The sequence below is a fragment of the Schistocerca gregaria genome, chromosome 7 (assembly GCF_023897955.1).
Source record: "Schistocerca gregaria isolate iqSchGreg1 chromosome 7, iqSchGreg1.2, whole genome shotgun sequence".
NCBI lineage: Eukaryota > Metazoa > Arthropoda > Insecta > Orthoptera > Acrididae > Schistocerca > Schistocerca gregaria.
Genome location: NC_064926.1, coordinates 466,200,937 through 466,216,057, shown reverse-complemented (window position 1 = coordinate 466,216,057; position 15,121 = coordinate 466,200,937). Strand labels below are relative to the sequence as shown.

The window sequence follows — 15,121 nt, the reverse complement described above, 5'->3', positions numbered from 1 at the left end:
CATGTAACACTTTGAAGCAAAGACACTAGAATCTGCAAAATTGAAACCAACATGTTTCTATTGGTACTGGGATGACACATTTGTAGTGTGACCATCTGGAGCAGAAAAGCATCAAGAGTTCCTGAAACATTTATACAGTCCATCCATCCATGGTGGTCTCTTAAACGTATATCTCATTCTCTTCTCTGTGTGATAAAAAATCAAATTCTGTTTCCAAGAACTCATGCTTCTCTGTTTAGTTCAGGTGTTTATGTGCTTTACTCACCCATTTCATGGCATAACAGTCGATGCTTGAGGAAGAAGACTAACAGTCCAGCAGTACTGCAAATAGATGTTCCAAACAGAACCTTTTTCATAAAATATGAACGCCTTTCACTTTCTGTCATAGTTGGTTTAACCATTTTGAAAACTTTCAAAGTTACAAGCATGTAACTTAATGATCCAATCATAAAAGTGATGAATATTTTTTCATGTGCAGCTGTAAAATAAGAAATACACATCAAAAAATTGACAGCTTTAAAATGCACAACTCAGATTTTTTTAAATGAAACATAATTAGTTTTGAAATTGATACACATGTAGCTCATTAATTAATTATGCATATGGACTCTAAGTGAATTCATAAGAATACTTACGATAGTTTTCTCGATTGGAAACATACGTAACTCCACACAAAGCTCCAATCTCAAGCATATTCAGCCAGTAACAGAGATTCAGAAGCCTGTTGGCTGTGGCATTTGGTTCACTATACAGCTTTGACAGCAGATAGCGGTAATGAATTTTATATACAGATGCTATTATGACCCGTGGTCCAATGTGAAATGCTATGCAGGTCCTCCAAAGATATCTCTGAGGACTGATGCCAGTGATGGCACTAATTGAGGGAATGACGTTGTACACCTGTGGGAAGCATATGTAAACAGTGTTATATCTGTCAATTAACTGCTTTCTGCATTGATATCATGGCATGCTAGTAAAAGTTAATGCACACATTTTTCTGATGCTAATGTAAAGAATTGAGATCATATTTTATCATGTTGGTTGCAAATAACTTAACTCTATAGGTATTAGCTGAACTATTAAGTGAGCTCTCAAAGTATCTGGAAAGGAATAAATTCTGATGTTTCAGAGTGTAGTGGCACCACCCAACGTCACTATAGAAACTCAACAGCTAGTGCAGCATTACTGTCACCAGCTGTGGCACAATTACCTACAGGGCACTTGTCATCAGGAGTGCCCCATGCTATGGCATACGAGCTGGCCCAGGACCAGTCTGAATCAGTTGTGATGCAGTCTGCGAAGTAAGTGGCAAGTGTGCTATCAGTTTGACTGAGGTGCTTTTATTGTGGAGTCTTATTTGTTCTAGGTAGAACTTTGATACGGCATGGTTGGACTTTGCTTTGGGATGAGGACTTAAGAGGTCTCGCACTGTTTCTGAGGAGTACCCTATATGTATCTACTGTTTTGAATTAACTGCAGTGAGCCTCTGTTAATTATGTGTGTAGCTTGCCTTTTACAAAGTGGTGATGACACAGGACCCATACTGTGTGCAGACTGAACAATGAACATTTTTGTTCTTAAGTGAGATTGTGGGTTTTCAAACAGGAAACACTAACAATGACCACTAACACAAATCACTCCGTATTATCAAGAACTGTCTACAGCTGTATTACAGGCAGTGTAATCATTAGCGAATGTAGCAAGAATGTCTCCTATACCACCCACATACATGGTTTTTCCATCATTTAATGAACAACATGATTTCATGAACAGTCTGAAGAGTGGAATGCTTAATGCCAATTATGAAGTTATATTTTTTTGCTTGTCAAATTTCTGGACTTGAAAAGATAAGCAGCCATATTCTGTCAGGAAATACAGAACTGTATTGTCTAATATAGAAATTAGAGCCATTAACAAATCCAGTAGAACTTGAGTGGTCTAGAATATTTTATACATTACAAGAACATTTTTTTGAGAGAAGAAACTGGTAACAGTAAACTTGTTGTTTCATTTAATGTCAGTAACAGTCATGGTAAGGCCTAACCTACAATGTTCACATTTAAACCTTTTTGGATTTGATGCTTTTCAGGTCTTTGGCTTTTCGGTCATGGACTCCATACAGTCGGTATCTGCAGAGGTCCTGTATTAGTCTTTGAAATCTCTGTGCTCAGAACTTCAGAAGATATTTTTGGAAAGCTTGGGGTGTATCACGGACTTTCAAGCCTACATAACCTTGAAGCAGCATTTTTTACAAGCTAGGCAGATTCCCCTTGCCCTCTGCTCAAAAGTCAAGGAGGGGAAGCTGGACCAGCTTGTCTCTCTCAGGGCTGTGGTTCCCATTTCCTCCAGTGAATGGTGCATACCCTTTGTCATCATTAAGAAACCCTCTGGTGAATTGTGCCTTCATGGCAATTTTAAGGCCACCACAGTCAATGGTCAACACATACTCCTTGTCATGTCCTGACAAACTGTTAGCAGGGGGTCAGTTCTTCTCCAAAGTTGACCTTTCCAAAGTGTATCACCACTTATAACTGGATGATGAGTCCGAGCATATCATGGTCATTAACACACCATTCAGCATTTAACAATATGAATAGTTGATGTTTTGGGTAGCAAGTGCACTTGATGTTTTTCAACACTATTTGGAACAGGTCATGTCCCTTATTCCGCACTGCTTCAACTACTTGGATGACATCCTGTTACAAGACATATTACAAGTGACCACCTGCACACCTTCTGGGCCCTCTTTTGTAAACTCAGGGCCATGGCTCTGTGTTGCAGTCCGCAGAAGTTCAAATTTTTCCAACCACCTCTTGAACATCTGGACCATGTCATCTTGAGGCAGGGTGTCTGACCCATACAGAGTATTTCAGGCCATTACAGAACTGCCACATCCTTCATCATTGCATGAACTGAGGGCTTTTTTTTTTTTTTAGATAAAACTGCCTATTTTCACTGGTTCATTCCTGGGCAATTCAACATCATGCACCCACTGCATCTCCTTCACAGAAAAGGTGATCTCTTTGTCAAGTCTCCAGCATGGGACCAGTCCTTCACCAAGCTGAAGGAGTGCCTCTGGTCAGCATTGTGTCTTGTTACCTTGTCTTTAATCCCAACAAACCAATGGTTTTGACTACAGATACACTACAGCATTGTGTGGGGTAGTCCTCACCCATCAGAATGTGGATGGCTCCAAGCAGTCACTGGTGGTGTTTGCATTTAAAACTCTTTGTGCGGCATAGCCCCAAGAGTACTCGCAGGTGAGAAGGAGGCTCTGGCCATTGTGTATACAGTCACCAAATTTTGCATTTTCTTGAATGGCACCAAATTCTGATCAGTTATGAACCACAAGCCTCAGTCCATCCATGCAGGTCCCCGAGGAGGCGGCCCAGAGCTCGCAGCAGTGGGCCTTGTTTCCCTCTAAATACAACTATGACGTTCACTTTCACCCTATGAGATACCCTGCCAATCTGGACACCTTATTCTGGATTTCCATTGGCCTGAACCCTGAGTTCAAACTGGAGGAGCTCATGTGTTTTCATTTGGATGTCTCCTCCTGCCAAAGGGTGGACAGGTTTCCTGTCATTAGCACCCGAGTCACCAAGACAACAGTAGCTGACTCCATCCTCAGACACGCAGTCCACCTCATCCAACAGGGTTGGTCTTCTCATACTTCGGGCTGCTGGTCTGATCTGCTTTGCAGCTACTTTGTCTTACACCATCATCTCTCGGTCTCCTTATCTCCAAAGATGACTAGATCGTCATTCCCAGGAGTGTGCAGCAGGAGGTTTTACAGCTATTACATCAGGGTCAGGGGTCTGTATCCTGCAGCAAAGCCTCAGCTTGCTGACATATAAACTGGCCTGGCATTCACTGAGAGACAGAACACTAGGTTACTGTATGTTCCAAATGTACTGGTCATTGCCCTCTCTATGGCAGCCAGAAACACAGCTCTGGAAACACATTCCTGTTGATTTTGCAGGTCCATTTCTGAATGTTCTGTCTAATTGTCACTGACATGTTTTCATGTATGATCCAGTGCCCCTCGACCACTAACAAGGTGAGTACTCTTGCTCTCTCCAAATTTTTTTCTGTGGAAGGTCTTCCAGTTACCCTCATTTCTGACAATGGACTCCAGTTCCCGTCTCACGCATTTTGTGATTTCTGTGTGTGGTCAGGCATTCACTGCATCCAAACCCCTCCCTTTCACCTACAATCTAATGCGGAGGCCAAGCATATGGTTCATGCCTTTGAGACCCAGATGTAAAGTATCTGGAAGACTTCCCCACTGAAGTGGTATTTATTTTTCTAACAGCCTATCAGATGACAACTCGTATTGGTTCCCACAGCACAGGGGAACTTCTCTGAGGGAGCCAGCCTAGGCACTACTTCCATCTCCTCTGTCCTGGATCTCATCTGCCATTGCTTTCTGGCATACCAGGTCCCAGGGATGGCAGTCTGGGCATGTAGTTATGGTCAGAGTCCCTGCTGGATACCAGCAGTCACTGTGTGCCAGAATGGCAGCCATGTCTATACCCTACCGACAGGGAGCCAGGAGGTCTGGCACCATCAAAATCACCAATGTGCCTTAGTGATCACACCATCAACCCCTTCACTCATTTTGGCCTTCTCCAGTACCCCAACTGTCAGGCGCCACCAACTCAAACTGCTAATGTACCATCCTCGCCTTCCACTTGGGGCAGCACCTCCGCCTGAAGCACCTACACCTTCGCAGTCTCCAGCAATAGCTCCAGTGGCAGCCAGAGTGCATACCCATCACCATTTTTATGTCACAGCAGCAGTCTCAGCCTGCAGTGGTGTCATCTCCACCTTCGATATTGCTGCTGGATATTATCATGGATTTTGACCTAAGCTGTCTGTCACTGGTTCTGTTGCCTTGTGCTCTGATTGGGGGGGGGGGGGGGGGGGGAGGGGGTACAGGGGCTCTGCCCAAGCTGGCCACTTTCATCTATATCCCTGGGTCTCCAGCAACTGGGCATTGCTCGCTCCTCTCACCTCTAAGGCCTCCATTGTTTCCACATTGCAGCAATCCACAACTTGCCCTGGGGATCAGCAACACTCTGGCCCCACAAGAGAGGGGAGAGAGCTGGGGAGAGGGGGGGGGAGGAGGGATTGTAGTAGCCCACATAGACCCACACCCAAAATCTGGGCATGCAGTCTCAAGCCACACCACAGAAGTCGGCAGCTAGAAGTTTGAAAACTGTCAGAGGTCACCACTCGTAGGTGTGCACATAGCCTATTGCCCGTCCACTCTAGTGCCTGGCCAAGAACTTTTAGAGATGGGCACAGCCAGCTTGGATTCAGCCACATGTTTATCTTTGCATAAGTGATATCGGAATGTGACTGTGCGCCTCTCTGTGGCTAGTGCACCTATTATAGTAAGTTGTGTCCTAGACTTAATAAAGTTTGTTGTGTCCATCATCACGTGGTGTTCTCTTTTGTGATTAGAAGACAATCTTTCCCATAACATTGCATGATGTTGTGGGCACCACCTATAAGAACCCAATGTTATGCTGCCTTGCTCACTTTGTAGAACACAGTTAGCCAGAACCACCTCCTGACATGAATTTTGTTCCTACTGGTCATGGAGGCCAGTATTTCTCCTGAACGATGGGAACCTGTTGTGAGTCTTGGACGAGGACTGCTGTTCTATCTTGATTCCTCTGCTCTTTGGCTGTGACTGCTGCACCTCCTGCAAACTTGGAGCATGTCCCAGACGAGATGTTTGGTGCGGCAATGCATATTCTCACCTAATATTAATTTTGACACTGCAAACCTCTGTGAGTTAGCACATGTGCTGGCGATCTGCCAAAGGGGCACAATCAATGAAAGCGTAATTTTTGGCACAGCTTGGGCTGAGTCAGGCTGAGTGGCCACAGCTGCTGGCGAGAGGTGAGCAGAGGCAAGCCATGGAAGGTAAGGATGGTTTTACAAGTCCCTTGGGTTGGGGGAAGACAGCATTTGGATAGCAAGGATGAAGATGGATAAGATAGAAAAAAATGGTAGCTGTCTGAAAATGGCAGACAGTATCTGCTTAGTAACAATTTAAAGTTAAACAATAATTCACAGATTACTCATAACACAAAATAAATGTCATCAGCTTAATCATGGTATTGACGGCACTGTAAATGTTTTGTTATACAACCATTATAAACTAATAACTCTGAATGTGTCATGTGATCTTCATGATCAAGGTTATGGATAAAAGCTGAGGACATTAACTAGCAACAATGAAAGTAACACGTGTGTATACATTTTATTTATTGAATAATCCTGTGTTTCATAATCCTCTGTTTTATAATTAGGCAAATGTGTCAGAAAATCAGATTCTCCACAGTTATGGAGCAAATGAAAGCATCATGTCATCTCTTAGAATTTCCTTATGTAACCATGTATCATTCATGTAGTTTATTAAGTAATATCTTAATTAAATAATTAAATGTTAAATCAGCCTATAATAGAAAGACATTCATCATTTGAAAGTGTTGATATGTACATAAAATATAAAACCATCATTAAATAGAGCACATAGTGATGTTTCAATTGAGCTGGCCATCCTTACTATTTATCAGGTATTAACAACAATTTCTTTGTCATTAATACTGAGTTGTGTGTGTGTGTGTATGTGTGGAGAAATTTCATGCTTTAATTAGTTGTCGATAAAATATTAGATATAACACACTGTGTATGATCTGAGAAGGACTGAAGAAAAATGCTTCGTTTAACATTTATGTTGTATTTGTGAACTGTATATATTTTTAACTGTGGTCCATTTTACACATTTCTGGGATCATTGTAAAATTCTGTGTTGAGCTATCATTCTATTCCAGGCAGACGAAAAGGTAACATGCTTGTTGGAGAGTTACTGGTGTGATTTATAAACATATAACTTGATAGATTTTAGGCGGCAAATGACTGAGCAAATATTTTAATTTTCATTCACTCTTAGAAGAATTTTGAGGTGAATGGATTTAGAATCTGTGAGTCAGTTGGGATTCTCAACATGTTGCAAGTGTCAGTGAATCTGGAATTATAGCTGGTTAGCCTATTGGAATCTACTCATGATTACATGAGTTTAGATATGTTAATCATTATATTGAACTTAAATTATTTGTGAGCTGGTGATTATTTTGTGCACAGTTTAGTGGAATGGGGCGTTTTATTTTTTGGACCACTGAATATGGGGAATCTGCTAGCACTTACACACACAAATACACAAGGTTTATTGCAATTGATTATGACTATTATTTTATTTCACCCACGTATGAATGTGCCAACAGCCTTGGTGCAGTGGTAATACCGATTCCCGTCAGATCACAGTTAAGCACTGTCGGGCTGGGCTAGCAATTGGATGGGTGTTCATCTGGTCTGCCGAGTGCTATTAGCAAGTGGGGTGCACTCAGCCCTTGTGAGGCAAACTGAGGAGCTACATGATTGAGAAGTAGCAGCTCCAACTCAGAAACTGGCATATGGCCAAGAGAGTGTTGCGCTGACCACATGCCCCTCCATATCAACATTCAGTGATACCTATAGTCTGAGAATGACATGGCGACTGGTTGGTACCGTTGGGCCTTCATGGGCTGTACATGAGGAGTTTAGTTTGGTTTATATATGAATGTATGTAGGGCCACCATTTTAACAGTTAATGTGTGTTTTTATTGACTGAATAAATCACCAGTTCATTCAAGCTAAATCCCTCAGTGTTGTCTGTAGTCAATTATTCAAAACAGTGCAACCCTTTTCATTATTTTATTTATATTTCATTTATTTCAATATGTGTGTTATTTAATTTTCCATAACTTGCCAAAACTTAGATTGCCAAATTATGCATTAAAACAATCTTGCAGTAAGTCTAGTTCCTGGGCATGAGAGCAGACTGCATGGCTTGGCCTAAGATAATATTTACCTAACATTTCAGAGTCGATTATTGCCTATTTGTGTGTATGTGTGTGTGGTGTATTAACAGTTGTTCATCACAATTGCTTTTTCTCATCCATATAATCATTTTATGACACAAGGTTAAAGTGCCCTCCAGTACACATGCACCTGGTCTGCCATGGTTCCACAAGTCGGGCCCATGAAGCTGTTGCTCCTCAGTGGTTTTCTCCTTGGCCCAAAGCAGCAGAGCAGTATGAGCGTATCTAGTTAGAATTTGTTGACCCATTTTTGAGCTTCATGTTATTAGTCATGTCTGATTCCTTTTCTCACTTCCCTTTTGTGTTGCACATGTCTCAGGTCACTATAGCCCATGTCATATAGGACTGTGCTTCCACACATAGAGGCAGAGCAATAGGGAAGCATGGAAGGGATGAAGTCTGTGCATGCATGGCGGAAGAGAGCAGGCAAAGAAAGTCCATGTTGCCGAACTGTGTTGCTGTGGACAACAATCAGGTTCATTTGCCTTCAGTACAACATATTAAAGGTTCATATCTAAAATAAGGTAATAAAACATTTTAAAACTGATTTCAATCAGTCCTCTACATGAGAGAAATATTACTTCATGTCTTGAGGTTGTGTCCACCAACTGCCTATGTGACGGTGGAAAGCAAGAACAGCTGAAGCAGCTTTGTGAAGATGTTAAATACAATTTTTCTCAGAACAATGATTGTCTAATAACAAGATCATGGAAATGTTTGCAATAACTGCCATTTATTGCGATTTGAACAATATTATAGGTAAAAATGTAATACGCAAACTTCAAACTCAAATCAAAATAATTATTTTTTTTGACAGCTGCTTCTACACCCTATATTTTTTTAAATGTGTATAATGCATCTATGTGGGTGTGTTTCATTGCAGGTCAATGTAAATCACTATGCATAAAAAAGAATCTCTTGTAGCACAGACTAGTGCGCAAGACTATTGCAAAAATTGTCAGTATTTTATCATAATTTTCAGTATCAATAGGCATTATGATTTTCAACTACTTTTTTTTTGACATTATTGTGGGAGAATACATTTATGGTCTACTGAATAAGCAAATAATTAACCATCTTCTGTGAATAACTCTACAGAATGCTGAGCAATAATGTTGAAAACCACCAATATCTTGGCAGGTAATCTTCCCTTTCATTTTAAGGCATTTTCCAATTTGTGCCTTGAAAATGAAAGGGGTTTACTTGTCGAAATGTTGGAGTTTTTGATGAATTTATATGGCTCCATTACCGCAAGCAATTAGAGCATACAACATGCTGGGAAAAGCTTAACTTCTCCTTGGGCAATGTGTTGAACATTATTGTTCTGAATACTTCATAGGCTACATATTCTCAATCAATAAAAGCTAGGAATTTGTCCTGTACTGTGTATGCAACTGATTTGTTGACAAAATAATTTTTAAACCATGAGTCTTTAAAACAAAGATAGATTATTATTTTACTTTGTTTCAACGTCTACGTAGTAATACCATCTACTATCTGAGTCCATACCCAAACCATCTGATTGTAAATTGAAGATGATAGGTTCAAGACTTTTATCCATCTTCACCTCCCTGTCAAAGTCTTATTTCTTGAACTTCACAGTGTGCCGACCACAGTGTGCCCACACTGAAGGGGGATATCATCTACTGCTCCAAGCACAATCACCTCAATGTCTGTTATCTTGAATGTTATGTTTTTGCCCCACATAGCATGTAACCTGTGCGCAAATTAATTCTGTCGGATAATACTGATAGTGATATGTGGGTAAATGCAACACTGCATGACCACATTCACAAGCAGAAAGTAAAATTTGTACATTCTATCACATAACATTTATAAATTAATGAGCTGCAACAGTTCAGCATCACTTTGGCTTATAGTGACCAGGATATTTTTATTTTTCAGCCAGAGCACAATATCCCCTTTTCTGGCGCTCATACTCGGTCTTTTCTCAGTAACAGCTGAATGATAACTGGCCTGGTATTTACAATTGACCCACTTTGAAGCAAGATATGGCAAGAATTGTCCAGTGAACTACTTCTTGAAAGTGACAGCATTCATTTCTGAATGCAGAATAAATATCTGAGAACCTTTTTCTATGGGAACTTTATAACCAGGAGTACCATTACTCATTTTCCCACAGGTATTCATGGAATGATTCTAATTCACCTATGTCTCATCAAAGTAACACACAGTAGAACTAACTCCTCATCTTGTATAGGGCATCATTATAAGGGACATGGTTCATGCTTCATCTATGTCACTTCATTCAATTAAAAATTCTCTTCTTAACATATTTGAAACCAATGTCTTAAAATTCTTTGCACTTTGCAAGACAGAGGCTTCATCGAAGCACCTTCAAGCTATTTCTCTATTGTTTCACTCTCGAATAGCACACAGGAAACATGAACACTTTGATCTTTCCGTGTGAGCTCTAGTTTTTCTTATGTTATTATGATGATCATTCCATGTGATTCTCAGCAATACAGAAGGCCATACAATAGGTGCAACCACAACAGAGAGGTATCTGTTGAGAGGCTAGACAAATGTGTGGTTCCTGAAGAGGGGCAGCAGCCTTTTCAGTAGCTGCAGAGGCAGCAGTCTGGATGATTGACTGATCTGGCCTTGCAACAGTAACCAAAACGGGCTTGTTGTGCTGGTACTGCGAACAGCTGAAAACAAGGGGAAACTACAGCCATAATTTTTCCTGAGGGCATGCAGCTTTGCTGTATGGTTAAATGATGATGGCATCCTCTTGGGTAAAATATTACAGAGGAAAAATAATCCCCCATTTGGATCTCCAGGCGCATGCTACTTAGGAGGATGTCGTTATCAGGAGAAAGGAATCTGGCATTCTACGTATTGGAGTGTGGAATGTTATATCCCTTAATTGGGCAAGTAGGTTAGAAAAACTAAAAAGGGAAATGGATAGGCTTAAGTTAGATATAGTGGGAATTAGTGAAGTTCAGTGGCAAGAGGAACAAGACTTTTGGTCAGGTGAATAAAGGGTTATAAATACAAAATCAAATAGGGGTAAAGCAGGAGTAGGTTTAACAATGAATAAAAAAATAAGAGTGTGGGTAAGCTACTACTGTATGAACAGCATAGTGAACACATTATTGAAGCCAAGATAGACATGAAGCCCACTCCTACCACAGTAGTGCAAGTTTATATGCCAACTAGTTTCACAGATGATGAAGAGATTGATGAAATGTATGATGAGATAAAAGAAATTATTCAAATAGTGAAGGGAGACGAAAATTTAATAGCCATGGGTGGCTGGAATTTGATAGTAGGAAAAGGAAGAGAAGAAAAAGTAGTAGGTGAATATGGAATGGGGGTAAGGAATGAAAGAGGAAGCCGCCTGGTAGAATTTTGCATAAAACATAACTTAATCATAGCTAACACTTGGTTCAAGAATCATGAAAGAAGGTTGTATACGTGGAATAGGCCTGGAGACAATTGAAGGTTTCAGATAGATTATTTAATGGTAAGACAGAGATTTAGGAACCAGGTTTTAAAATGCAAGATATTTCCAGGGGCAGATATGGATTCTGGCTACAATCTATTGCTTATGAACAGTAGATTAAAACTGAAGAAAATGCAAAGAGTTGGGAATTTAAGGAGATGGATCTGGATAAACTGAAAGAACTAGAAGTTTTATAAAATTTCAGGGAGAGCATTAGGGAATGATTGACAAGAACTGGGGAGAGAAATACAGTATAAGAAGAATGGGTAGCTTTGAGAGATGAAATAGTGAAGGCAACAGAGGAACAAATAGGTAAAAAGACGAGGGCTAGTAGAAATCCCTGGGTAACAGAAGAAATATTGAATTTAATTGATGAAAGCAGGAAATATAAAAATGCAGTAAATGAAGGGGCAAAAAGGAATACAAACATCACAAAAATGAGGTCAACAGGTAGTGCAAAATGGCTAAGCAGGGATGGCTAGAGGACAAATGTAAGGATGTAGAGGCACATATTACTAGGGGGTAAGATAGATACTGCCTACGGGAAAATTAAAGAGACCTTTGGAGATAAGAGAACCACTTGTATGAACATCAAGAGCTCAGACAGAAACTCAGTTCTAAGCAAAGAAGAGAAAGCAGAAAGATGGAAGGAGTATATAGATGGTCTATAAAGGGGTGATGTACTTGAGGACAATATTATGGTTATGGAAGAGAATGTAGACGTAGATGAAATGGGATATATGATACTGCATGAAGAGTATGACAGAGCATTGAAAGACCTAAGTTGAAACAAGGCACTGGGAGTAGACAACATTCCATTAGAACTACTGACGGCCTTGGGAGAGCCAGTTCTGACAAAACTCTACCATCTGGTGAGCAAAATGTATGAGATGGGTGAAATACCCTCAGATTTCAAGGACACAATAATTTCAATTGCAAAGAAAGCAGGTGTTGACAGATGTGAAAATTACCGAACTATCAGTTTAATAAGTCACAGATGCAAAATACTAACATGATTTTTTTACAGACGAATGGAAAAACTGGTAGAAGCTGACCTCGGGGAATATCAGTTTGTATTCAGTAGAAATGTTGGAACACTTGAGGCAATACTGACCCTACGACTTATCTTACAAGTTAGATTAAGGAAAAATAAACCTACGTTTCCATCATTTGTAGACTTAGAGAAAGCTTGTGACAATGTTGACTGTAATACTCTCTTTCAATTTCTGAAGGTAGCAATGGTCAAATACAGGGAACAAAAGCCTATTTACAATTTGTACAGAAACCAGGTGGCAGTCATGAGTCGAGGGGGCATGAAAGGGAAGCAGTGGTTGAGAAGGGAGTGAGGCAGGGCTGTAACCTATCTCCGATGTTATTCAATCTGTATACTGAGCAAGCAGTAAAGGAAACAAAAGAAAAATTCAGTTTAGGAATTAAAATCCATGGAGAACAAATAAAAACTTTGAGGTTTGATGGTGACATTGTAATTCTGTCAGAGACAGCAAATGACCTGGAAGAGCAGTTGAACAGAATGGACAGTGTCTTGAAAGGAGGATACAAGATGAACATCAACAAAAGCAAACTGAAGATAATGGAATGTAGTCAAATTAAATTTGATGATGCTGAGGGAATTAGATTAGGAAATGAGACACTTAAAGTAGCAGATGAGTTTTGCTATTTGGGGAGCAAAATAACTGATGATGGTCAAAGTAGAGAAGATATAAAATGTAGACTGACAACGGCAAGGAAAGGGTTTCTGAAGAAGAGAAATTTGTTAACACCGAGTATAGATTTAAGTGTCAGGAAGTCGTTTCTGAAAGTATTTGCATGGAGTGTAGCCATGTATGGAAGTGAAACATGGACGATAAATAGTTTAGACAAAAAGATAATAGAAACTTTTGAAATGTGGTGCTGCAGAAGAATGCTGAAGATCATGTGGGTCTATCATGTAACTAATGAGGAGGTACCAAATAGAATTGGGGAGAAGAGAAATTTGTGGCACAACATGACTAGAAGAAGGGATCGGTTGATAGGACACATTCTGAGGCATCAAAGGATCACCAATTTAGTATTGGCAGGCAGCATGGTGGGAAAAAATCATAGAGGGAGACCAAGAGATGAATACACTAAGCAGATTCAGAATGATGGAGGCTGCAGATTCAGAAGGATGTAGGTTGCTATAGGTACTATGAGATGAAGAAGCTTGTACATGATAGAGTGTCATGGAGAGCTGCATCAAACCAATCTCTGGACTGAAGATCACAACAACAACAAGTATTTAGTTGAACTTACAACCTTTAGATTTGTATCTTTTATCCTGTAAACCAAAATTTATCAGATTGCCTTGAGTAGTCATGTGGATGACTTCATACTTTGCATTATTTAGAGTCAATTGCCACTTTTCTCACCACACAGATATCTTGTCTACATCATTTTGTAATTCTGTTTTAATCATCTGATGACTTTATAACACAGTAAATCATAGCATCATCTGCAAGCAGTCTAAGAGGACTGCTCAGATTGTCTCCTAAATCATTTATTAGATCAGGAGTAGCAGAAGGCCTACAATACTTCCTTGCAAATGCCAGATACCATGATTTTTCCTCAAATACTATATACTGTGCCCTTTCTGACAGGAAATTACAAATCCAGTCATACAACTAAGACAATACTCCATAAGCATGCCATCTAATTAAAGCTGTTTGTGAGGAACTTCATGTTTATTGTCATTACCTGACATATTCATTTGGAAAACACAGTAAAACATTTACAGCTATACTGCTACAGGAAAGTAAAATCATCATCTGAATGAATAATTTGGTTGCTCTGTGAGTGAAATTCATTGACTCTAAATTTGGCAACAGCACAGTGGTCAGGAGAAAGAGTCTTGAAATCTAGTTTGTAACTCACAGCTAGCCACTCGGAGAGGGAGTGAATCTTATTGGCTGCTAGCGGTTAATGGTGGCGGATACACAGAATGGCTGAAAATAGGGCCACCTTCAATACTGCTATTACTGCACCTTTGGAAAACATCTTTGCCCCTGAAGGCACTATGCACAACTTTGTTTCTGGTAATGAGATGGCATTTACCTACAACTTTGAATCGTTTTGTACCTGCAGTGGGATTCAACATTCTGCGCCTTTTCATCCATCTTTGCTTTATATCTCAATGCACTCTCTCGGATTTGCTGTGCCCACAGCCAGCATGCATCATCATTTAGGCCTCACCCCTTCTGAGTAGGCATCCCAGTGTGGGTCCATCAGATTGTGCACCAGCCAACCTGTATCTGCAGGACATCATACATCCAACACGGACCTGTGATGTATATCATTGCATCAACCTCCGTGGTGCCATCAAAATGAACTTTGCCTTCCTGACCAGCTATCTTTACCAGTAACAGATCATTCGAAACAAGCACCACCTGTGTCTTCTATCCCAGCAGTTGTGCTGCTTGCAGGGAACGTTGTTGTCAACTGTCATGTTTTTATCACTACCTGGAGGCCACTTGTCTTCGGTGTGCCCTCTGACAAGACCACACCACAATCTGATATAAAAGCCTGCTCAGGGCTCGCCTGAGTCAATTGTTATGCAATCTGTGGAGTGTGTGGTGAGCGTACTATCACCAGTGAAATCTTCTTGGGTGAGCAGGCGAGTGGTGGTGTCATGTTGTTGCAAAATTTCAATGAGTTTCATACTCGTCATCTTTGAGCGAAG

At 40.4% G+C, this 15,121-nt stretch overlaps 1 protein-coding gene across 3 annotated transcripts in view; it reads right to left on the bottom strand.

Annotated features, from left to right (window-relative positions):
- Positions 1-15,121, bottom strand: part of LOC126281599 (post-GPI attachment to proteins factor 2-like) — a 119,441-nt gene that overhangs the window by 34,898 nt on the left and 69,422 nt on the right. For all 3 annotated transcript variants that reach the window (XM_049980699.1, XM_049980698.1, XM_049980697.1), the window contains exons 3-4: positions 636-900; positions 266-478 (exon numbers count right to left, since the gene is read on the bottom strand). In XM_049980699.1, coding sequence (XP_049836656.1) covers positions 266-478; positions 636-900 — 478 coding nt within the window. The remainder of the gene's footprint in view (positions 1-265; positions 479-635; positions 901-15,121) is intronic.